The 23,519-nt window shown below is 40.7% G+C and overlaps 3 protein-coding genes across 5 annotated transcripts; 2 read left to right on the top strand and 1 right to left on the bottom strand.

The window, feature by feature from the left end:
- Positions 1-15: 15 nt before the first annotated feature.
- On the bottom strand, positions 16-3,841 carry ppa1b (inorganic pyrophosphatase 1b). The gene is made up of 11 exons (XM_070840653.1): positions 3,709-3,841; positions 2,678-2,742; positions 2,228-2,281; positions 1,773-1,892; positions 1,559-1,645; positions 1,306-1,432; positions 1,071-1,198; positions 783-868; positions 602-677; positions 451-490; positions 16-359 (listed from the first exon to the last, which is right to left on the bottom strand). Exons 1-11 carry the CDS (start codon positions 3,767-3,769, stop codon positions 328-330), a joined length of 876 nt encoding a protein of 291 aa, XP_070696754.1. The 5' UTR covers positions 3,770-3,841; the 3' UTR covers positions 16-327.
- Positions 3,842-6,099: 2,258 nt separating this feature from the next.
- Positions 6,100-10,608, top strand: eif4ebp2 (eukaryotic translation initiation factor 4E binding protein 2). Of its 2 annotated transcripts, none has more exons than XM_070841082.1 (3): positions 6,100-6,383; positions 7,155-7,346; positions 8,509-10,608. In XM_070841082.1, exons 1-3 carry the CDS (start codon positions 6,251-6,253, stop codon positions 8,538-8,540), a joined length of 357 nt encoding a protein of 118 aa, XP_070697183.1. In that variant the 5' UTR covers positions 6,100-6,250; the 3' UTR covers positions 8,541-10,608. The 2 variants fall into 2 exon arrangements, with proteins under 2 accessions (XP_070697183.1, XP_070697184.1); XM_070841083.1 differs by having other exon boundaries at positions 7,155-7,334.
- A 981-nt stretch (positions 10,609-11,589) lies between these two features.
- Positions 11,590-15,097, top strand: rps24 (ribosomal protein S24). Of its 2 annotated transcripts, XM_070841311.1 has the most exons (6): positions 11,590-11,655; positions 12,335-12,400; positions 12,492-12,701; positions 13,252-13,365; positions 14,345-14,365; positions 15,019-15,097. In XM_070841311.1, the coding sequence occupies exons 1-5, from the start codon at positions 11,653-11,655 to the stop codon at positions 14,348-14,350; spliced, it is 399 nt and encodes a 132-aa protein (XP_070697412.1). In that variant the 5' UTR covers positions 11,590-11,652; the 3' UTR covers positions 14,351-14,365; positions 15,019-15,097. The 2 variants fall into 2 exon arrangements, with proteins under 2 accessions (XP_070697412.1, XP_070697413.1); XM_070841312.1 differs by lacking the exon at positions 14,345-14,365.
- Positions 15,098-23,519: the final 8,422 nt, after the last annotated feature.

Here is a 23,519-nt window from a genome sequence, read left to right on the forward strand (position 1 = left end):
AAAATCACACATTGATGATAATTAATCTGAGAAGCTTTATTAAAGCAGTTCAGAATCTCATACAGGGCACAAGTATCTACTAGGCAATGTAGATACCGTACTGTGTTCATGATAGCACATCTCAGATGTGATCTTTGTTAAATAAGTGTCAATTAATTGGTCAAGACTTGAGTACGTTTTTGACTTTCTCTACAGTATCTAACCGCTATCTCTCCAGCTACAGGGAAACAACAAATCCAGACCCCACCATCCCATTGGTTCATGAAGTTAGACCGTCTTTAAGTATTCCTATGAGAGATGTGCCTTTCTCCGTGCTCCAGTTCAGGTTTAATTCTTCTCGTAGTAGAACCATTTATCCACTGCGAATGAAAACATTACAGTCAGTCTCACATTGGATGATAATTTGAACATTATTCACAGGACTTACAGGAATATTTTTGTAAATGCTACCTGATGAGGGGACAGCTTCTTCTTTTCCACATGGACATGTCTAAAAATAGAGCGAAATGTCAGTGGTGTAATAATAATCAAGGAGGAATGAGGCCTGGTGTTGAAATCATGTTGTTATGTTGCAAAAAAGGATCCACAAAACTGTACTTACTTCATCAACAGCAGCCTTCGCCTCATCCGCTGAGCAGCAGTAAGGGCTGTCGCCGGCTGAAACGCAGGTGTTTTTGCTGTATTGGGCGATAAGACAGAAATCAAGATCCTAAAGGTGCACACACATTTCAGAGTACATTTGTTCTACAAGCTGTGGTCACGGGAGTAAGAACAACATTTACCACTTCAGTTCACCAGCGCTGGTCTGTTTGGAAATGAGGGCTTTCCAGAACTTGTGAGTGCTCTTGATCACTTCAATGGCAAAGTCCTAAAACACAAAAAACAGTAAACCTTGTTGAAACTAAGATACTTAGAGTTAACTACATCACTCGTGCAAGAAAAGTCTGTGTATAAATGCATTGCAAGTGAAGTTTCCAATGCTTTAAACAAGGCCATAAACTGCAATTCCTTAAAAGTAGGGCCTTGTCGCTGCAAAAATAAAAAATAAATGCGCTGTGTTATGTGGAGACCTTGTCTTTGAACTCCTCGTTGAAAGCAAACTGGTTCTCTGGCTTCCCGTCTGGCACTTTGTACCTCTTGAACCAGTCAACCGTGGACTCCAGATAACCAGGTTTCAGGCGCTGGACGTCGCTGATGTCTGAACACAGAAGAGACAGCGAACAAGTTCGGTGTGACGCAGGACTGCTCAGAAACTCAGGCAGACAAAAAAAACAAAGAGGTGTCAAAATAAAATAAAGTGCTTACTGTTCAAGTCCTTGGCCTCCGGGTCCTCTACATTGATTGCAATCACTTTCCAATCAGTCTCACCCTCATCGATCATGGCCAGGATCCCGAGCGCCTTCACTCTGATTACCTCCCCACGGGAACACACCTACAGAGGGCGGTTTGCAGTTCACTTTCTGCTGTCATCAGCAGTATTTTCCTTTTTCCACACGCAAACAATGGAATCGATAATTACTGCGACTTAAGCGAAAGACCAACGAGGCGAGCGTTGTACCTTAGTGCCAATTTCACAGACGTCAATGGGGTCGTTGTCGCCACAGCAGCCAGTGTCTCCATCCTTGTGTGCAGGATCTTCCCATGTCTGAAACATCACATGCCAGAATTGAGCACAGGCTTGTATATTCAAATCTCTGCAGGATTGGTCCCAGGCCATTGCAGCTTGCAGGACCGCACACTAGTGTCGGAAATCTTTCAAAGCAGAAACTAACCTGAGGAATGGCTCCATAGTTCCATATGTAGCCCTTATGTGGGAAAACGTTGGCAACAAATCGCAGCTTCCCCTTCTTCACGTCTTGCTTTATTGGGTTCAGCAGATCTTTTGTAGCGATCTGAAAATAAATTGCATTGCTGTTACTTATACAGACATGATTAGTGGACGTGATGAAGGGCATTCATGATGCCTTTTTGCCATGGAGGAACTTTGAGTGTTACTCCAGTTGCAATAAAAATTATTTGCATGACTAAATTCACCTTAAATATTCATATTATTCTAATAACGGTAAGGCTAAAAATAATAAATCCCAGTGTTTAATCTCGGTTAACTTCCACATGAAGGATGACTTGTTCTTTTATGGGCAGAAGACATTATATGAGCCAGAGGTTAATGAACATCTTTCTAAACTGATAAATACACGGTGGTTTTCAGATCATTTCAGACTCATACCTCCATCTTTGCATTTGTCCATCTTGGTACTTCAACAACCATGTGAAAAATGTTCTGAAAGAGACAAGAACGTGACAAAATTATCTCTAAATAATGATAAAAGACGCTAAATTCTAGCTTTCGCTTAGCTTTTGCTTTGTTCCAAGCTTTTCCACCGATATGATTAATTGTTCAGAAAGATAACATAATAAATAATCTACTGCAATCACATGAGATATTGACACAGCACTGAGAAAATAAAGAGTAAAGGCCATTACCTGTACTAAATAGACTATGACCTTACAACAGGGAGAGCATTACTTAAAACAGGTCAATGTCTGTGACTGATATACTGTAGTTGCATACAAAGCTTCATATTCATGGCAGCACTGCAGCCAGTATTTAAGCGGTGGGATGGTTAACAGGGCACGCACAGATTTACGTATTTATCCAGCATAAAGGTGACCATACCTGACTCTCATCCGCATATATTGGTATGTCGTGGAATGGCGAGATATACTTTCCTTCAGCATTTTCTGTAAAACAGTCAGATTAAACACTGTATGAATCTGGCAGGCGGATAAAGCTGCTTTGATCCGTCATGTGTCCACAACTGTGTGTCCTACAGCAGGGGAGTCATGGCATCGTGCCCAGTGGCTTTGCTAAGAGAGCACACAATGCTTACTTTGACTTCTGGCTGAAGGGACGCCAGTTAGTTTCTTAGTGATCTTGCGGAAAAAAAAAAAAAAAAAGAAACAGATAGCTGATGCAATTTTCTCTTGTGGCCATTATGGTTGAGTGACCAGTTGAAGACTGAGCATCCTGCTAGGCCACTAGTTTAGGGCCTGCATTCAGTAACCTGAAAGTCTTTTAAAGGAATATAATTAGATTTTAATAATGAATCCTGGAGATTTTTTCTGACTTGGAGATGTCTTAACAACAATGACTGCCAACTGCTACAGGACATTTATTTAAATATGAAATGAGGATCATCTGGCCTGTGTGACTGGCAGCACTTAGTCCTGGTAGGTGAATAACTCGCAGCCTTTTGCTTTCGGTATCGTGTTGAGTTAAGTATTATAATCACAGAGGGCGTCGTCCCACCACCAGGCATTTGAACCCAGATGACGCCTGTGCACCTTGCAAGATTTCCCGAAATAACCAACTTCCTCCTGTTAGGTCCAGACTAGATTAATGGTGTAAGGTCCTCCATTACACATATTATGAGTTAGATATCACAAAGCAAATCATCTCACTTTGGTAAAACCGGCACGAGAGATTGACGCGACTATAAGTGGCTCAAGCCGAGTCATTAGGATTGTCCGGACAAACTGAGGTCTGCTTGTAATTTCTATTTCACAGCATGCAACACTATTAACCGGCAACAATAAATGAACAGAAAGTGACACGTGGGGACACGTGCGGGCCTGTCTGTAAAGAGCCCTCAAAGTAGGCAGCAGTGACAACAACAAGCTTTTTTTCTCCTCTCGGTTTGTACTCACTGAAGAACAAGCGGTAGCTCAGAGAGTTCGGGTTTCCCCTCTCTTCCACTGCGAAGCTCATGTTGAAGTGCAGCTCTGTGTTGATGTCTGTTTCTGGGATGGTGGACGACGCCGGAAGGAAACGTGTGCGCCGTGAAGCGGCCAGTGGAGACGGAGAGGCACCGCGCATGCGCAGTATGCCTTTGATGCCTTCACGGACTTTCGGAAATGTCGAGTTTAGCAGATGATTAAAAACTACCATTACAGATATGAGGAAGCTCACCTGAAGAATTCACCAGCGGAATTTAGCATTGTGTATAAAGCCAATGATGGAAAGTAACTATTCTTATTATTATTCAAGTTCTGTACTTGAATACAATTTAAGGTATTTCTTCTTTACTTGAGTATTTCCAATTGTCTTCTACTTTATACTAGTAATTTTCAGAGAGAATGTGCATTTACATAACGCACATTTACATTTATTCAGTTTGATAAACACAAAATATAATTAACAAATAAATGATGATGTTTTATTCTAGATTAAGATGTGACTTTATTGATCCCTGGGGGGATTTCACAAAGTAATTAAAATTATCTCCAGCTTCTCCAGCAGCAGCATTAAAGTGATGAACACATAAGTGCATTACTTATTATGATAGGCTGTTTATATACACAGAAATGTATTAATGATTATAATACAATAATGATGTATACATTAGTTTGAAGTGGGCCATTCTGCAGAGTGAGTACTTTTGGTACTTAGAATTAAAATTGTAAAATAGTATGTTTACCTAAGAAAGATCTGAGTGCCTCTGACAACAGAAACAGAACTGAAAATGCTCATGAATAACTTATTGTGGTTATCATATTAAATAAATATTGTTTCTATTTTGGTAATAACGGCTGCATTGCAGTTAACTAATACAATTTGCAGAATATATTATTACAGTTTTGGATGAAAAGATAATGAGTCAGTGCCTCTGCCTGCTCGGCCGTCATAGACCACATCCAAATCCACCCAAATAAAATGTTACATAATAAGTTTTTACCCATGATATTATTTAGAATATGTGGGAGTGCTTTTCAATTGTTTCTGGTTTAGACCACAAATAATAATTTGATATCGGTTTAAACCACAATTAAAAAGCACTCCCACACACTCCAATCTGTGAATATTAATTTATTGTGATCTTTTTTTTTATTGGACTTTATCTCTTTGCTATAAAACCACTAAAAAAACAATGCCAACCAAATTATATTACAATCAATATACTGTGCTGACTACTGATCTTGTTAATAACACAGGAGTGGCCGTATTGTCATGCACTTAAAAAGTCCCCCTTCACCTTTATGGCCATGTCGGCTGAGTGTTTCGTATCTGCAGGATGAATCAATGGTCTCTTCTAATAAACTAACCATGTTCTGTTTACAGAAGTCTTTAGTAAGCTACTTTTAGAATTTTTCCATTTATTGTATTGTATTTTTTCTTTATCTTAACTAATTATTTAAAGGCACAAACAAGAAAAACTGTACATGAAGCTGGCCTGAAATTGTTGAAACATGATATGATTTTGCTTAATAACTTTATTTAAGTTCTGATGGCACTGAATTAGAGTGATAGGTGTTTGTATATCTAACTAACCACCAACTGTGGACTAGAAATAAACCCCTATCCCAATGCATTATAATTGTCTGTAACTCAGTTTATCACTAAAAAGCTATGATCTCTCATGACAGCTTATGCCTTTGCATCAGACAAGTGATTTTTTAAGAGAACAGTCTGTCTATATTTTACTCTTTAAGTTAAAAGGAAGAAATTCTGGATCCAATCTTGTAAAAGATTGAAATTATTCTTATTAATTATTTTCAGGAGACAAATCTTGATATTTTGCCAACCTTATCAAGCAACAACCTCCGACTGTCTCTGTCACTCAACATATGATAAGATAAGATCAACTTTATTGATCCCGAAGGAAATTATTTTGCCAGAGTACAATACAAAAGTTGAAGCATATACACAATTACAGAAATATGACATCCATTCATTTGTGTTAAACCCAGTTCTTAGCTAAAAATAAAATAATTCTGAAGAATAGTCAGTCTTTCAAACAAAAAGTAGGTTTAATGTAAAAGTTTTTGGGATGTTTTGCACAGATTGAGTTCAGGTCAAAGAGAAATCAGCTCACAGAACCTGAATCTGGATGCTCACAGAAGATCAGCCCACCTCCTACCAGCATGCAGAACCTCTAAAGAAAATCACACAATTAAAGAACCGCATGCAGACAGACGTGTCTCTCGGAGGTGCAGGAGGTGCAGGAGGTGGGCTGCCACCATCTGCTGATGCTCCGCACCGCTGACTTCATATCCGCCCGCAGCCTGTCGTGCTTCCTGCCTTTGCGAGGGAGGGGACGGAGCTGACGGCTGGGAGGACGAAAGGAGAGACAAGAAAGCTTCTGGGAAGATTAAAGAGAGCGGGGAACGGCCCGGGTTTCCACCGTCCGTCGGGAAATAAACACCCCAGTTTTCTGTAGCTGCTGAATTTGCCACCGAATCGGCGCTGAAAATGTCTCTAAGTCGTCAGTTTAGCGAGAGCAGGGCCATCCCGACCAGGACGGTGTTGATCAACGACACAACGCAGCTACCTCATGACTATTGTACCACCCCTGGAGGCACTTTATTCTCTACCACTCCCGGAGGTAAAGCGACAGTCCGTCTACTTGTGCACGTTTCTTGATAAAATTGAGGATAATTTGCTTTTTCTCTGCGCCGTGTTTGCGCTCTCGCTGCACCTTTAAATGTTCATGTCTGTCACTGTGGCCTCGGCTGCCGTGTCATCCTGTTCAAAACAAAAACAAAGCCTGGCCACGCCCCCTTTGGGCTCTAGCTGCGGCCTGATTGGCTGGTTTGCAGCGCAGAGATTCTTGTGAGTTCATTTTTACCTGTTGGTTATCACATGCAAAGGAGATGAAAACCCAGCCGTGGAGAACAGGAATGTGATAGTTCTCTGAAATACAAGACACCAGCCATGCATCATACTGTGCAGCAGATCATTCCCTTTTAGTGCATGTGTGACCCCCTCTAAATGAGGAAGTACAACACATCCGGCAGGTGTACTGTACAGGAGAGCCAGTGCAGAGCACATCATGTTCTTTGTGTTTAATGTTTGGTGTTTTTCTCTTTAGTGTTGACGCTTTTTTTGGCTTTAAATGCAAGGCTGTAGATGCAGATGCGGGGCTTTCACAATAAAAGAAAAGTATGTAATCATACTTTTCTTTATGATAAAAGTGTTTTACTAAATAATACTTGTTATAAGAAAGGTAGATGCTTGTAGACTTGAATCAGACTTGACTTGACTAGACTAGACTTGAATCAGGGGCACGCTGGATGGAGGCCAAACGTTTGACTCACGTTACACATTTACTCAGATAGAGGAAGAGAAACTGAAACTGTATTATGTTCTGTTACAGGAACCCGGATCATCTATGACCGCAAGTTCCTGTTGGACAGGCGCAACTCCCCCATTGCCCAGACCCCCCCAGCTCACCTGCCTGTCATCCCTGGAGTGACCAGCCAAAATGTCCTACGTGAGAACCAGAAGAATGAAGCCAACAACCACATCAACAACCATGATGGCAAACCCACAACCGGTAAGAAATACGGTACGGATCGGACCTTTGTACTAAGAAGTGTTTTATTGTATACACCCCAACACACCCTCTGGTGTTATCATATAGTTATTCCACTTTATAACCGCCGTGATAATCAGTGTTGGTAAGTCTACTTTTGAAATGTAAAAGGTTACAGATTGCTCGTTATACTCTTAAAAGTGTGTTAGGTAATGCACCTGTTTCAGTTACTTTATCAAGACAATGTAACTTGTGACATTTGATCACTTTTTGATTACTTTTCTAAAAAAATTTTATTAGCTGGCCAATAAAGCTGGAAAGTAAAATTATAAATGAATAGAACAGAATATCTTTGTTGTCCACCAGGTGGAAAAGACAAAACAGCATTAGAAGCAACAACAGTGTAAAAAAAAAGAAACATCAGCATAAAAAAACAACAGCAGCATAAGAAATAAGAAACAAGTGAACAATTAGAAAGAAAACAGACATGTAGACAAGTCAAATTACACATTCACAAGTTCATGTCAACGTCAGTGGCTTAGATTTAATCAGTCACCTGCTGAATTGAGGATACTGACTGCAGTGTGATTACTGTTAAACTTTTAAAAGTTCTCCAATAGAACTTGAATTAAGAATCGTGGAAAATATTGTTTCTCACACTGAAAGCGTTCTTGTCCCAGGACATGGTCACCCACCTTGGCGGGGTCGGCTGGTCTCAGGCATGGCAGATTCAGGTTGCTTAGAGCAATGCGCATTGATTTGATTGATTCTCTTGCTTGAATTGTCTTCTAGTCTAAAACGATGCTCAGAATTTGAGCGTGTAGTGTCACATGAATGGAGCCTGTCTAGACGCAGAACCAGCTCCTTGTCCGTGCACCATCCCACTCTTGACGTTCGTCCCAACCTGTGTTGACCTGACCTGTGTCGCCTTCAAATACGCCAAAAGAAAGCCTTCATGCACGGCGAAAAGATGAAATAAAACAGAGAACCTCTTTGTAATCACCAACATTTAATTAATCCAATAAATGTAATCTAATTGCATATTTTTTTTACCCCGTATTAGTACAGGTTTACCAATACATGTATTCTCTAATTTAATTATGTGTGACTATTTACTCCCCAGCCCTGATGATAATATAACAGCCCAGTCTTTTCTAGGCACGTCTCACCACCTCGTTGTCTTCTTGTTTTCCAGGTGATGATGCTCAGTTTGAAATGGACATCTAACAGACTGGAACCACACCAGCAAAAAGCAAATGACCTGGCATCACCCGTGCCAGTGGCTTGGCTTGTAGAAACCAATGTTGTGAGCCCTCATGGCAGCCATCTTCTTTAGCTCTCTGTCTCGCTGCTGGATGTAACGTGTGTAAAACCATGAGGATTCAGTATATCATACATACAGGTACAGTGTGGCCAACTCTGGAAACTAGGTTTATTTGTATAGATTTCCATGGTGACCAGTCGCTGGGCAACTTCACAGCCACACAGCGAGGGAGCAGGCCTGAATATCATGTACCCAGACACATTGTCCAATTAGTAGATTGCAGTGCAGCTTTCTGTGAGTCAGGATCCTTAACAGAGCACACTGTAAAACTGTAAAACCGATCATTTTGCAAGTTAATTGGGGGAGGTGGTGGTAATGTTTTCAGTACTGGCCTTAGAATCAGTCAAAAGCTTTGATATTCATCACAGTCTTTGGTTTTGAAGACCCTTGTAAGCATGTTATTTAAGTGATGTTTTTTTCTTTTCTTTTTTTTGGTTTTTGGAACTACTTGAAAAGCTCCACAATCTATTATAGGTTGTTTGGTCTGTCTAGTTTCCCGAGATGGTATGTAAAGGGATGCTGGGATTTTATTTTGCCATTTGGTGAAAATTTCATGCCATTCCAAGATTTTAGTTTCCATTACCAACACAAGCCTGCAAGAGTTGCCGATTTTTTCAGGGGAAAACATTTTTTTAAATGAAGTTTAGGGCAGCGATTTAACTGTTTTGTAATAATCAATTGATTGTATCTCCCGCTTTAGCGTAAAGCTAATTATGAATTTGAAAATTACAAACAAGCTTTGCATTTAGATTTGAATTTCAGTATAGTATAACAATATTTGACGAACAATAGTTTGACGTAACCGGTTTGTTGTCTTAATGTGTTAAACGAATTTGATAAATCTAAAAAAGACAAGGCAACATCCATCAGGTGTTTTTGAATATCCAGACCAGATAAACATTTAGATTAATGTGGAAACGTTAGATATCACAATGGTTATTTTTGGGGATAATACAAGCAGATTTTTTGGAAAAACTTTAAATAATCCAGATGTTTTATATGCATTTTATTTTTTACTACAGTTTCTTAGTATCAAAGGTATTTGTTTGGGTGTAACCGCTGTCAAGCCTTTGGATTTGAAAGCATCAAGGTACCAGAAGACATTGTTTGGGTCTGGCTTGATAGATGCTGTCCCTTAATCTACAAATCTGTCCCCAGTGTCCTTAATTCATTTTACATTACCTTCTTCATTTTGTGTGTCATGTCTGCCCATGCCTTACTTCACATCAAATGCAGTAACTAAAACTAGGTTCCTTATCATCAATTTGTACTATCCAACAGATGTTTATTTTTTCACTGTAACATTGAACAGGTAACATTGTACTTAGCAAATGAGCAAAACTACTTGTTATGGGGTTTGTTTTTCTACATTATTTTCTTCCTCAAGCAGCTGTGAAGTTTGAAAGCGGGCCTGTTAATTTTGGATTCTGAAGTTTAAATGGTGATTTGGTTAAAAGAGTGCCACATGCTCAGATAGTCCCACTATTATTATTGGCTTTTTTTTTTACACCTCAGTCATAATTCTGTCAGTTTTAGCTCTGAACTTGGCAAATAAATCACCATGAAGTTCCTGTTTTTCATTCAGAATTCATTCATACCATAGGTTCGTTTCTCTGTACGACTGGAACCACTAAATGGCTGAAATGATGTCTATCAAAGATTTTAGTTTTTCTTTTTGGCTTCGTAATTAATTCTGGCCATGTTGTGGTGACAAACACAGCGAGGGATTGCTTGAACCCGATTTGCGTTGCACATTTTAGGAGATGAACCTCCTTCTATTCATAATTCAGATCGCAGATTTCAAATCAGTTTGGTTTGACAATGAGGGCTTAACATTGTGTGTCGAAAGAGATTTGAAACAAACTTACTGTAACTTTCTGTTCTGATTTTAAATAACTTTATTTTAAATGAAACTCAAATGCCAGTGGACACTGTTGCTGCAAGATCAATAAAGTTCCGTAACAAAGAAAATGACATGTCCGTCTTTATGTTCATCGTGTTTTTACTGCAATGTTTCATAGTCTCAGTGACAATGAATCATGCTGTGCAAGAGAGCGGAGCCCTCTTTCCACATCTTAAATGTCATGTCACAAGTGCTCATTGACTAACTAAAAACAAATCCCCATTGTAAGCATTTAGTGTTGTTGCATCCACCCAACTAGATATCATGGGTTTGTTTTAAGATAACTAACTGTTCAGTTCTCTATAAACAGACTAAATGTATTTGAATTGGCAGAAAGGACAATACATGAAAATGATGTCAGGTTTTTAGGTATGTGAACTTATGTTTTCTAAAGTAAAAATAATACTTCATATTGTTCCAAATCACCTATTCTTCATTTGTACAGTCAAGCTTGGATCGACAGCAGAGTTAGCAGCTGGTATTGGGGCCCTCAGACTCAAAAGGGGCCTCAAAATGTATATTATATTGTCTCTATTTTTATACTTCTTCTGTTTTAGATCTACATATTTTTATATCTCCTCCTGTCTGCTGTGATATTGTCCATTTCCCCATCGTGGGATTAATAAAGGAATATTTCATTTTATCTTATATCTTATCTTAAAAGTAGAAAATCATTATTCCCGTAGAGGTGCACAGACACAGCGCCGTCCAGTGGACTAAATAGGAACAATAAATGATGTCGTTTACCGACAGCAATTTACAATTTACACATCCAAACGGAGCAGCTTGTGTTTTTTCTTCAAAGTTGCGCGTTTTAATGATCAGAAAAACACATATTGTTTTAGTGGTTACAATTGAAAAAAGGCTAAATGCTTCTATGATCAGCCCCATTTCTTTGTAACGCATTTAAAGATGAGATACCACGTACTAGCGATATATTTCATTGACTGAAACAAAAATAAAACAATTCTGATTCCTTTAATTTTGTTCAATTTTGTTTCTTTACATCAGGCAAGGCAGGTAGATGCCTACTCATTTTTCGGCAGGCATTAATCCGGTCGCCCACGGGTCCTTCCTCCTTTTCTACGTCCCTGAGCGAGGCCGGCGTCAAGATGGTGAGTCTTGAGGCAAAAAATACAAATAAAATCCGTTCATCATCGCGGCCATCCGTCCATCAGCACTTATTTTTTGACTATGAAGTGATCGTATGAGTGTGTAATGTAATAAAATGTCAATATCGATGTGATACGAAACTATATGAGAGGAAATTTAGCGGTAACATCCAATTGCTAGCTGGACGTCACACACACACTGTGTTTGCTTCATTTCTGGGGTGGTTTGCCTCTTAACCATTCTGAGTTTTTAATACTTTTAATGTACAACAAACTGTCTTTAACCTTCCCGGTATCTCCAAAAAACACTGTAGTGTGCAGACGTGAAATAATAGTTAATATAGCAGTTTTAGCCCAAGTGGCTAACGCTAGCATACACTACACAGATAACCACGGCAAGGCCCCCGTTTATAGTGAGGAAGCACGTTAAATTAAATAGTACGGCTCAGAGTTATCTTCGGGCACATGTTACTTTTCATAATAAGCTGCATGAGGCTGTGGAAGCATTTTGAGGGTCCAGGTGAGCCCGTTATCACAGCTAGGAAACTGACAGATCATGCCATGGTAGATCTTCGTGCTACCTGGGCAGGTGAAGTGCAACAAACTGCTGTTTTTTGATTTGCGACCTATAGATTTTGATACTGGCTGGTAGTGATGATCATCTCCCCTTTCCCATCTGCAGAATGACACAGTGACAGTCAGGACCCGCAAGTTCATGACGAACCGACTGCTTCAGAGGAAGCAAATGGTAAGATTACAAACCCCTCTGCCATCATGAGCTGTTTTTTTTTGGGGGGTGGGGTTCTGTTTCATGTACTCATTGTTTTTCCACTTTATAGGTCGTCGATGTCCTGCACCCTGGCAAGGCCACAGTACCCAAGACTGAAATCAGGGAGAAACTTGCCAAGATGTACAAGACCACCCCTGATGTCGTGTTCGTGTTTGGCTTCAGGACTCAGTTTGGTGGCGGCAAGACAACAGGCTTTGCAATGGTGTACGACTCTTTAGACTACGCCAAGAAGAACGAGCCCAAACACAGACTGGCCAGGGTGAGTTTTCAACCAGATGCCAAGTGTTTGAATGAATCTACATGAACAGTTTTATTCACTAACAATGACCACATTTCTTGTGCTCATAAGCTGAAGGCTTTTTTTTCAACCATCTTGCAAATTCTGTAGCAGCAGGCAGCTGAAATCTTCCTCTAGACCATAAATGCAGGTTTAAGGGGAGCGATTGCTTATATTAAGGTTCCTGGCTCCCCTCAGTCATCAGCTACTGAATGTATCCCATTTTGCATGTACATCATGTTAATTGTCTGCAGTAGGCAGCAGAGCAGCACTTCAGTTTAAAAAGGTTGTACAACGAGTACAATTTAAAGGTGTGATGGTACAGGAAGTTGCATAACAAAATTTAAGACAATTGACCATTTGAATCACAATGTTGGAGCAGCCTATTCATTTGTAGACAGTTTATTCTTTTGCTTAATGTAGACATACACAAAACTGAGTAACATTAATTCTTCAATATCACTTCAAAGTTATTCAGTCAAGTCAGTATAATGTGGTAAAATTTAAGTGCCTCTTGATTTGTGTTCCTCAGCATGGTCTCTATGAGAAGAAGAAGACCTCAAGGAAACAGCGCAAGGAACGCAAGAACAGAATGAAGAAAGTACGAGGCATCAAGAAGGCCACTGTGGGTGCTGCTGGCAAAAAGGTATTGTAACCGCTTTTATATCCTTGGTGCCAAGTGAACAAAAGCTGATCACATTTATCGACAGAACTGATATGTATTCTTGTGATGGTGCTGCCATATAGAAAGTGAAAACATTTCTTTCCCAAGCAAAAGAGTGCAGAACAGCAAAGGAAGGCAATATTCAATTCAATGCACTTGATTCTTTTCTGGTTTTCACTGCACTCCTGTTCTTTTCATACCCTGCTAATCTTTGTTGTTCACAACTTTTACTGTTTTAATTTCCTTTTGTCATCTTTCCAACCGTATCATGTTCTTCGGGAACTGTAGAAGGTAAATGTTAATAAGTAGACTCACTGCAGTGTGCAGATAATCCAGGAGTGATAGACTGTAGCTAACTCCTCCCTTTACTCCCTCACCTACCAGTCAGAGAGCCGAAGCCTTAATGCTTTTCCCTCTGGATGTACATGATGCATCTAATATGAAAGGAGTTGACACACTGGTTAATACTTCCTGGTAGTTCCCTTTGATTACTAATGATTACTAGCCTGGACTGAAAACTAATAGTGTTGTAGACCCTGCTTTGGAAACCTAATGACAGTATGAGGAGATCCTACAACCAACAAAAGAAAGTACTTGAAGTATAAGTAATAATCTAATACCAGTGTTGTATTTTTTTTTTTATTTCGGTGAACCCTGCATACTGCTGTACCCACTGTTGTGTGTCACCTAGTCACAAAACCCAGCTGGACTGTCTGATACCATACATTTGAATCTGTAACAGCCACAGCACAACAGGCTCGTAGAACACCAACACTGTCCAACCACGTCCACCATGGTTTCAATTGGCTTGGTTCTAAATGTGGCACATGACCTGTGGGGTACAGCCAGTACACATCCATTCAGAGATCTTTTCTATTCCATGTTTTAATTTTCAACATGTTAACATTACTTTGTCCCATCTTTTGTTCTTTGTTTCGCTTCCCATGGATTTCTTTTGCAGAAATGAAGTGTCAGTGTGCAGGTATAGAAGCAGAAAAAGCACGGTGTGCCATTGTGTTGCACATCAAAAGCTGATAGATCTGCGTTGTGCCATGCATGTCGCACCCTATCCTCCCTTGCAGTTTTCCTCCAGTGCCCCCCCCCCCTCTCCCCGTGTTCTTTCAGACTCCCTGCTATAGGTTTTCCCTAAAGCCCTTTGTACCACTGTCTCTGCTAAAATGGGCAGATCCATTTGGCTTTGCCCACTCTGGCATATGTTTAATCAAATTCCAGTGCTTTGACAATGCTGCAGATCTCTAGTTGTAGAAGCAGAACACGAGTGTAGCATGTGGTCTCAGTGTGTTTTAGTGTGAGTGTGTGGCAACTGAACTAAAAGCCTGTTGATGTGAATTTCTCCCTGAAATTTATTTTTTTCTTTAAATGTCTTCAGTCTTTTTTCTTTTCTTTTATTCAAACCTTCACACAATAATGTTGACAAAATGACAAACATTGTTTGTCTCGTCAAAAAAACCCCATAAACATTTGTTTCGTTTTGCAGATTTAAGATTACTTACATTGTCAAGTAACGCTTGTTGTTTTAACTTGCATTTAAAATCAATGTTGCCTACATTGTCAAAGTGACTGTTATAGAAAAACATTTGCTCTTGTATTAATCTTGCTGTTGTCTCCCCACAGTGAGCCTGTGCAGCCAGGGAGGGTCTCCGTGCTCAAGATGTTCTTGTATATTGTCATCAAATAAAATTTGGAAAAAACATCTTTGGTTCTTTGGTACATCATTTGGACAACAACCATTTCCTGATGCCTGTAATTTGCCTTTAGTTTGTATCTTTTTATACTGAAACTTTGTTAAACAAGTCCAAAGGGGGGCTCACTGACTTCACTTGGATCAAAGTTATCCTCAAGCAGCTTGAATGGCATCGTCATCAGTTATGTTACATTTCTAAACAACTAGAACTAGTTTCCACTTTTGTGTTCTAAATTTTAGTTATTCATACTATTTACTCTGAACTTGTTGATGGTGACATCCAGTGGATTTGCTATGACATTACATAAAAGCTGCCAAACAACTGTGGGTGTTTTCTGCCATTCACAGATGAAACATTTTAAGGGGGCTTGGTGTCAAAACAGTATTACAATTTTTAATTTGTTCCCAAACCATGCACTGACCTCTTAGATGTGCAGTTTCTTTTTTCTACTTTTATCAGTTTAATTATCTTTTTTTATTTATTGGTAACTTTTTCTATCCAAAAGACATGCACATTAGGTTAATTAGTGACTCTAAATTGCCTGTAGGTGTAGTGGTTGTCTGTCTCTGTGTTGGCCCTGTGATCCAGGGTGTACCCCGCCTCTCGCCCGAAGTCAGCTGGGATTGGCTGCATCTCCCCCGCGACCCTGACTGATAAGCGGTACAGAAGATGGATGGATGGATGGGTGGTAGCTTTTTCTCCTCATGGACCAGTAAAATTTGCAAACAGGTCAGTGTTACACAAATGGTTTTAAGCTTCTCAAGATTCAGCTGTAGTAACACAAATGGCCACATGAGGACTCCCTTCATTGAAGAAAATCCTGGTTCAAAGCAGTGCGGCTGTTGCTCGAAGTATTTTACCTGTTGGATAAAGTATTCACCACCAAGGCAAAGATCCTCACGGCTGAATTGTACTAATGCGAATATAGGTCACTGTGTGTTTTCCTGTTTATAAACACCAGCAGAATAGATGTCACTTTCTGCAGTGTGGCCTTTCAAGGTAATTTGCATAGAAATACCCTGTGAGTGGGTAAATGAAGTCATTAAGATGCCAGAGAATGGTCTGTCCTCAGGGTAACCCCCCCACCCCACCCCACCCTGTGCTTGGCTCTCGGTGTCTCCCATTCTGTTACATGCATATCAGCATTTCCTCATGCAGGAGCTGCCACCAGGTCTCCCCTTATAGAATTTTTCAGTTTGAAGAGAGCAAGAGAAATTTAGATTTCCTTTAAGAGGCCAAAGAGGCAAGCAGAAATGTTAAGGGAAGATGAGTGCTGTCTTGATCGATGATGGCAAAAATGCCTTCATTTTCTTTCAGGTATCATCCTCCCAAAGAGTATTATCCTAAGTGCTGCAACTATTTTGTCCGACTCACCAGCATGTATGGCACCACGATCAAAATGTATATCCTATTACTTACGTATAATTGTCTTTAACCCTGCAATTTGACATATTTTCATGCCTCCACATAGTCTTGAATGTAGGCCAGACATTTCTCAACCAGAGTCCTCAGTGCATACGCCACCAAGAAGAAGGGGGAAAACAGTAGCTTGGAGGCACTTCCATTGACACATTTTGAGTTGCGGGCTCTTCTATCCCAGTAGAAAGGCCTATATATATATATATATATATTACCCAGCATCCCCTGTGGGCTGTTCCTCAATCGATGCCAGTCGGCCAAGATTAATCGCTGACAGTTTATCAAGATAATTTGGACTCTCAACACAACAGAAACGGGAGTTACTGTATCAAGACCCCATTGATTAAGTGGCCACTGAACTGGTCTAAAGGTGAATATATTAAAGGAAAATCTATTTTCCTGCAGAGCACAGGAACATCCAACATGTTGGCACCCAACTTTAATACATAAATATAATATATTTTCCTCTACAGAATCTTAAACTGAGAATGACCCAGAAAATTGCAGGCGCATTCATTTATCTCTGTGCGTTTTAGTGCCACAGTGGAGGATGAGCGTGGGTGGGTGACTGGTGAATAGGTGTGGAGGAGAAAAAGGTGCAGGGGACAGACAAGGAAAAGGCAGTAGGTTCTCTCACAGCTCTGCGGTGCTCTACTGGTGTGCGGTTGTGGGAGGTTTGACATAAGTGGAGCTTTCAACTCAGGGACTGGTAACAGATGGTGTTGGGAAATTAAGCTCCTCTCTCCACAGCCCCATTGGTCCGTCCCAGGCGTCTCTGCCTCTCTGTCTTTGTCTCTCCGTCTCTCCTCTTCTCTCCCTTCAGTGTCTCTCAGTCATTCGTCTTGCTCCTGTTTCTTATCTCTGTGCCCCCTCCTTTGTTTTAGCCGAGTGAAATCAGTTCCCCTCCACCACGCTCCTCCTGTGCTTTTGTCAAACCAGAAAAGGAGGATGACGTCAGTACGATGGTTAGCAGGCTAATGCAATGAGCAAGATATTATTGTTGAGAGACTAACGGGAAGAAGTAAACTGGGAAGAAGAGGCAAATAAGTAGGGGAAATGATGTGATGGGCAAAAAGCTTAAGGGTTCAGGACGAAGATGAGAGATAATTGGTCGGATGGTTATGTATGACGCTGAGCAGGCCGGCGTGTTTACAGGCACGCTGTACGGTAGCTGCAGCCTCAGCATCAGCACACTGGGCCAAGGGCCTCCAGGGATCCCCACACATACCAAATAAAACCAGACAAAGGATTATATTCACTTTTGCTTTCCATAAGGGCATGAAGGAGAGAATGCAATGAGAATATTCGCCTGTACAACAGGCAGACAGGTTTATGAAAGATGGTTATGAGGAACACATGTTTACGCCCTCACAACAGGTGCACTTTTAATGGCCTGTCTCTCTCCATGCAGAGAGCTGAGTTGCGGCGCTACAAGGAGAAAATGAACTGAATTCCTGATGACTCACTGTGTGTTTTTACCAACACGGCCATGCAGACATCAATGGCTGCAATAGATTTCAAAGACAATGGGCTTGCTGTTTTCCATGTCATAATATTGTGTGCACCAGTCAATTAATGTGTAACAATTTGGTCCCAAACTGGATATTATATAGTGATTTAGTTTATATTTCTTTCATATTTGGTGTTCCACCAAATCCAGGTTTATAATGACTAAGCTGGCCCGTGTTTGTTTTGCAGCCATCAGCTCCAAACTGCATGTTTTGAATGGCACTGTGAACATTTTTGCAAGGGGCAACTTGGTGCTGTAAAGTGTGTCCGGGCATTCGAGGATGCTATGCATCTTAATGAGGTATGTCTCTCTTGTTGGCCTCAGCAGGGGAATCATCACAGCTCATTTTGCAGTCCTGCAGTGTCCTATCAGCTTTGGCAGCCTGCACTAAGTTCACTCCATCTGCCAGTTGCTAGGTGCTGATATATAAAATGATCTGTGCCTTGGTAGCCCCTGAGCACCAGGGAAGTGATTTGCTTTTGAGGACAAACTGTGTTTCGTGAATCCTAATTATCCTCTTTGCATGACGAGCCTGACATGATTTTGTCATTTATCCCTCTCTGGAAGCGGCAGAGGGGAAAAAATGGCAGAGACTGCAGCAAACTACATCTGCCCAAACAGACAGAGCTCCCATGGATAAACTGTGCAGTCACTGAAATGCAACAATGGTATTTTCCATCATTCCATTTTCACAGGTTCAGGGAGAGGTGAAAAAAATGATACCTGCTGTCTAATTCTGGCACTGTAACTGGTGTGCACATGTGAAAAATCACTTCTCGGTTTCAATCATGTCAGGTGTATTGAAACCACTCTGTGGCCTTTTTTTTTTTCGGGCTGTGAACATGCTGTCTGAGGCTCTGAGGACATCACACCGGCGTGAAAGCATGTCAGCCTCCCTTCCCACCTGCCTCCCCTGCACCCACCCACGTCCCCAGGAATCCTGCTCATTTTTGTTGGTGTGGAAGGGTTGTCTGTTAAGCAGGAAGAAAGAAAATGTGGATGGTTATAGAAGAGGAGAGAAAAAAGGGTTTGGCTGACAGGGGGGGTAAAGGAGAGAGGGAGAATCAGGAGGGTGCGGTAATGAGAAAGGGCAGCAGATGTGAGTGACAGTATGATGGAATGCTCTGTGTGATGCCCAGGCTGTACTCTCCAGACTGGGAAGTGTGTGTGTGTGTGTGTGTGTGCGTGCGTGCGTGTGTGTGTGTCCTTGGCTTTTAGAGAAAGGATACGTGACATAGGCTTATCAGGTTTCTGCAAAAATATAGTTATGCCCCGCATATAATTTTCCGAGCAATTCATCATGGTCCATCAATTTGCTAATTAAATTGGGTTATATCAAAATGCTATATAATGCAACATTAGCGCCCTCCTGTTGTAACATCTAGCAGATATATTTGTGGTAAGCTCTTGTTGCCCTGCTCTATTCTTGACATGATGTTAATATTATCACTAATGGTGATGGTAATCTAATTCTCTTTCATGCAGGGAGTTTGAGGAGGAGATCAACACCGCTGCCATGTCTGTATGCTGCTGCCAACAGCTGGGAAACAATTAGCCGAGTGACAAAAGGTAACCAAGTCTGCGCACCACCACCACTAAAACTCACTAATTAGTACATTATATCTAATTTTTCTAATGTCTGGACAAGAACTAGTGTAGAACACAAGCCCCCATCAAACCACAATATGTTGCTTTTTTTATGGTTTGAACAAACAAGATTTATTGTATTATGAGCTTTCAGAGGGGCTGCTGGATGGTTTTTGTTACCTTTCTCTTTGTTTCATTCTTTGTGTCAAGATTCTGGCTGTCTCATATTTATCATACTTAATATTTAACACATTATATCTCTAATATTGAAGGGTAAAAATGAGAAGATGTGGTTTTCCAGGAGTTTACGTGCTGGACTATTTCTTTGTACCCAGTCTTTATGCTACGCTATGCGAGTAGACTTATGGTGCTGGCTGTAGTTTCATAACAGAGTGATATGTGAGCAGTATCGATTTTCGCAAATGAGTGTATCTTCCAAAGTACTGAACTATTCCTTTAAGTACCTTGCTCCCACTCTTCAAATGTATGTCATAGTTTCCTCTAAATGCTTTAAAATGGCATTCATGTGAATCCAGTAGGGATGCAAAGAGAAACAAAATATGAAAAGCAAAGAGAAATTACATCCCACAAACCCAAATGGTTTCTAACCTATCCTTATTCCAGGGATGTTAACTGCATATGGACAAATTTATAGATTCAATTTATGAACAAAATGCTCCCCCAAGCACAAGGCTGTTCCAGTTTTCTTCAATCAATGAAACAAATTTGTGTTTGGGACTTAGCGTTGCATCATGCAGCTTCCAAAGTACCAATATGTCTGTAGTACATGGTTTTCCAATAGCCGTCTAAAGCCAAATTGTCTCGGTCCCTTGTAGGTGCACAGCAGTTTGAAATAGTCCCTCTATATCATCGGAGAACGTGGTCAAATTGTAATGGACTTCATTCCTAGTAAGGATGGGAAAAGGTTGTGTTTGGACTGCACACAGCACTTGGCTGTCGGTATGGCTGAGTTATTCTGCCATTTTTCAGCCCGTGCACATTCCTCCACTCATTTGTATTCCTGTTCATATTACCCTCTTCAATCAGCAGCAGAGAAGCTCTGATTAATGGCAACAGTGAGAGCAATCTCCCAGTGATTCATTAAACAGGACTGGCATGAATAAAAAGGGAGATTTGCTCATATTGCCTCTCAGATTCTATAATATGTTCTGTCGCTGGTGAAATGCATAATTCATGGTGTTGTTAGTGGTTCTCAACATATCCACACATACAATATGTAGAGCTATATGAAATGAAGGTAAAAGTCAAATTACTCATCATCATTATATCAGGTCATAGTTGGAATAATTGATGTATCCTGTTTAAGCTACGGACTCTCATTTACTCACCAGTCTTTTAGCACTTGCCCAAGTAATTAAAATGTAATAAATCTTATTATTGCTGTTTGGCTAATCATCTCATCACTGGCACATTTTGCGGTCATTCACAGCCTTGACATGTCTGGATGGGTCTAGTTAGTCTAAATGTTGTTTGCTGACTCAAAATAATGACATACTTGTGTACTAATTTATGCACTATGCTCTAAGTCTGATGCTCTCAGTTGCTAGATATCTTGCTAATGTAAAATCTAGATCTCAAAGCTAATTGGTTTTATTGTTTTTTTAAACTTTTATTTATAGTGCAAGTGCAATGCAAGATTTTCAATATTATATCAACTGCTGTAATTGTAATATTGTGATTTTGCTGTTTTTATTCATAATGAAAAGGCTGTAAAGTCCTTTTATCTTATAAAAACACTAAAAGGCAAAAACACCCAAATCTTTCTGGTGTGCAGTCAGCGGTCAAAAACGCATGAAAATGTTGCTTCCAAATCAGCTTGCAAGCCTAAAAAAAGACATCCCCAGCGTCTGAACCATTGCAATAGACAAAACCCATCTTCGTAATATCACCCCTGTGCTCCCATCCACCATATTATCACGGATTGATTTCTATCAAACATTACCCCTGCAAATGTGCCTGGGCATGGGCCATCAGGCGAGTGTCATTACTGCTGCTCATTTGCGAGGTAAGAGAAGATCGGATGTGACAGGGGCGGAATTAGCTTTGTGTTGGCTCTCTGTCACTCTCATCCTAAACTGCTGCTGGGTGGGGGAGCATGATTAAAAGGATATATAATTCCACCCTGCACATTAAAGACCCCGTGTCCCACTTTCCCCTCCCACCTTTACTGTAGAGCACACGAAGGCCGTAGCCCTGGCTGCTCTGCTGTAGTGTTTGATGCTGCGATGGAAGCCTCCCGTATTTCTGCTGCCTTTCTTCTTGCAGGTGATTGCTGATCTGAGAGATGAAATGGATGAAAGCATCCAGGTGGAAAGCCAATCATATAGAGATCCCCTGTATTGCTTTTTCATTACAGTACACCTACATGAAATGGATGTAGCAGCCAGTGTAACTGGGCTGAGGCTATGTGTCTTTACACTGGCTCTACAGTGGTATCTTTTGCTCTGAGCAGCCTGCTGTCTCATTGAGCAGTGTTGAAAATCAATAGGCTCTGACCTTACCTCTGTCAAAAGCTATGTTGAGACCCCATCAGGACATAGTCTGTCCTCCAATGTCTTAGCACAAGCACTCGGCAGCTACTAAAGCCACTAGTCAAGGCTGAAGATGGCAGTCAGGTACTTGTGGACAAAATGATTCTTGCATTCCACCATTGTGGAGCTTAGACAGCAAACGGCTGAAGCTTGGTGTCCCTTGTTGTCAGGGAGTAGCAAGCAGTAACCAGGAATAACTAGTACAAGGGCTGTGCGTTTGGTTTGACCATCTCTGTAGGATGAGTCTGAGCCACTCCCAACACGGTATGCAAGTACCAGTGACTTGAATCAGAGTCAAGCAGTTACCTGTAGCAGTAGTCTAGGCGTGAAATGACCTTTACCCTATCTGCCTGATGGTGTGGAGTATGAATCTGCAGGAGCAGGTTGTCACAGCGATGTGCATAGCGATGTGCTGGAAGGACAGCTGGTCATCCAGTTTGACACCCAGGTCCCTTACTGTCTGAGCCGCAGACACCACAGAGTTCACCACAGATTTGTGCTGCCAAATGGGTTTCAGGTCACGGAAAAGACAGAATTAGTTAAGTTAATTTTGTACAACATTGCCACTAGCATACTTACAAATGTTATTTTCTTCATCTATATTTTAATATTTCCACAATTCAAATACAGATGTTTTTTTTTTTAAGTTCTTCAGCTTCAGCTTCAGCTGGCAGCCTGGCTCTAGACACTGACATTGATGGTGTCCAGGTGATGTATTTTATGACAGTGGTGAGAGTGGTGATCCCCTGACTTTTCCCAGTAGGGTCACCAGGCCGTTGACAATTTTGCTTTTGGGTGAAATGTCCCGACGTTCCTTGATGAATTGTAATGCATTTTGTTGCAGACATTCAGGTCCCCTCAGGACTAATTGTGGTAAGTTTGGTGATAACTTAACTTTTGATGCAGCAGGTCTACATTTTGATTTGTCCAAAACTATTGATATTCCCACTAGTTGTTTTTTGTCTGATGGTGAACATGATGAACATTACACACAAACATGAAGCCATGAAGTCATTAAAACATGTCTAGCATTAATAACTCCAAGTGTTCAGTAGATACTTTATATCAAGACCCATGAGTCAATTTTATAGTCCCAAATCCATCAAACGACTGCTGGTTGTAACTCCTTAAAGTGAATGGCTGAATTAGTTAAAGGTTCCCATTGGCTGCTACGCATTTAAGTAGTGGATTTACATTTTACCATATAATTACTTCAAATGATTTGGATGAAAAAATGTGACCTTGTAATAAATATTAAATTTATTTTCACATTGCTCTGATTTGATAGGTTGCCAGCCAAGGCGACTGTATCTGCTGTAAAAGCTTGTAAAATTGGGTCACGCTGTAATCTCGTAAGGAAAG

This window comes from Pempheris klunzingeri, chromosome 12 (assembly GCF_042242105.1).
Source record: "Pempheris klunzingeri isolate RE-2024b chromosome 12, fPemKlu1.hap1, whole genome shotgun sequence".
Lineage (NCBI taxonomy): Eukaryota > Metazoa > Chordata > Actinopteri > Acropomatiformes > Pempheridae > Pempheris > Pempheris klunzingeri.

Excerpts from the sequence above, each read along its gene's own strand:
- ppa1b (XM_070840653.1), bottom strand. The coding sequence starts at position 3,769 with ATGAGCTTCGCAGTGGAAGAGAGGGGAAACCCGAACTCTCTGAGCTAC. Across the intron at positions 2,282-2,677 it reads TATATGCGGATGAGAGTCAG|AACATTTTTCACATGGTTGT; the intron begins GTATGGTCACCT and ends TGTCTCTTTCAG. Across the intron at positions 869-1,070 it reads ACGAGGAGTTCAAAGACAAG|GACTTTGCCATTGAAGTGAT; the intron begins GTCTCCACATAA and ends TTTGTGTTTTAG.
- eif4ebp2 (XM_070841082.1), top strand. The coding sequence starts at position 6,251 with ATGTCTCTAAGTCGTCAGTTTAGCGAGAGCAGGGCCATCCCGACCAGG. Across the intron at positions 6,384-7,154 it reads ATTCTCTACCACTCCCGGAG|GAACCCGGATCATCTATGAC; the intron begins GTAAAGCGACAG and ends GTTCTGTTACAG. Across the intron at positions 7,347-8,508 it reads CACAACCGGTAAGAAATACG|GTGATGATGCTCAGTTTGAA; the intron begins GTACGGATCGGA and ends CTTGTTTTCCAG.
- rps24 (XM_070841311.1), top strand. Across the intron at positions 12,401-12,491 it reads TGCTTCAGAGGAAGCAAATG|GTCGTCGATGTCCTGCACCC; the intron begins GTAAGATTACAA and ends TCCACTTTATAG. Across the intron at positions 12,702-13,251 it reads CCAAACACAGACTGGCCAGG|CATGGTCTCTATGAGAAGAA; the intron begins GTGAGTTTTCAA and ends TGTGTTCCTCAG.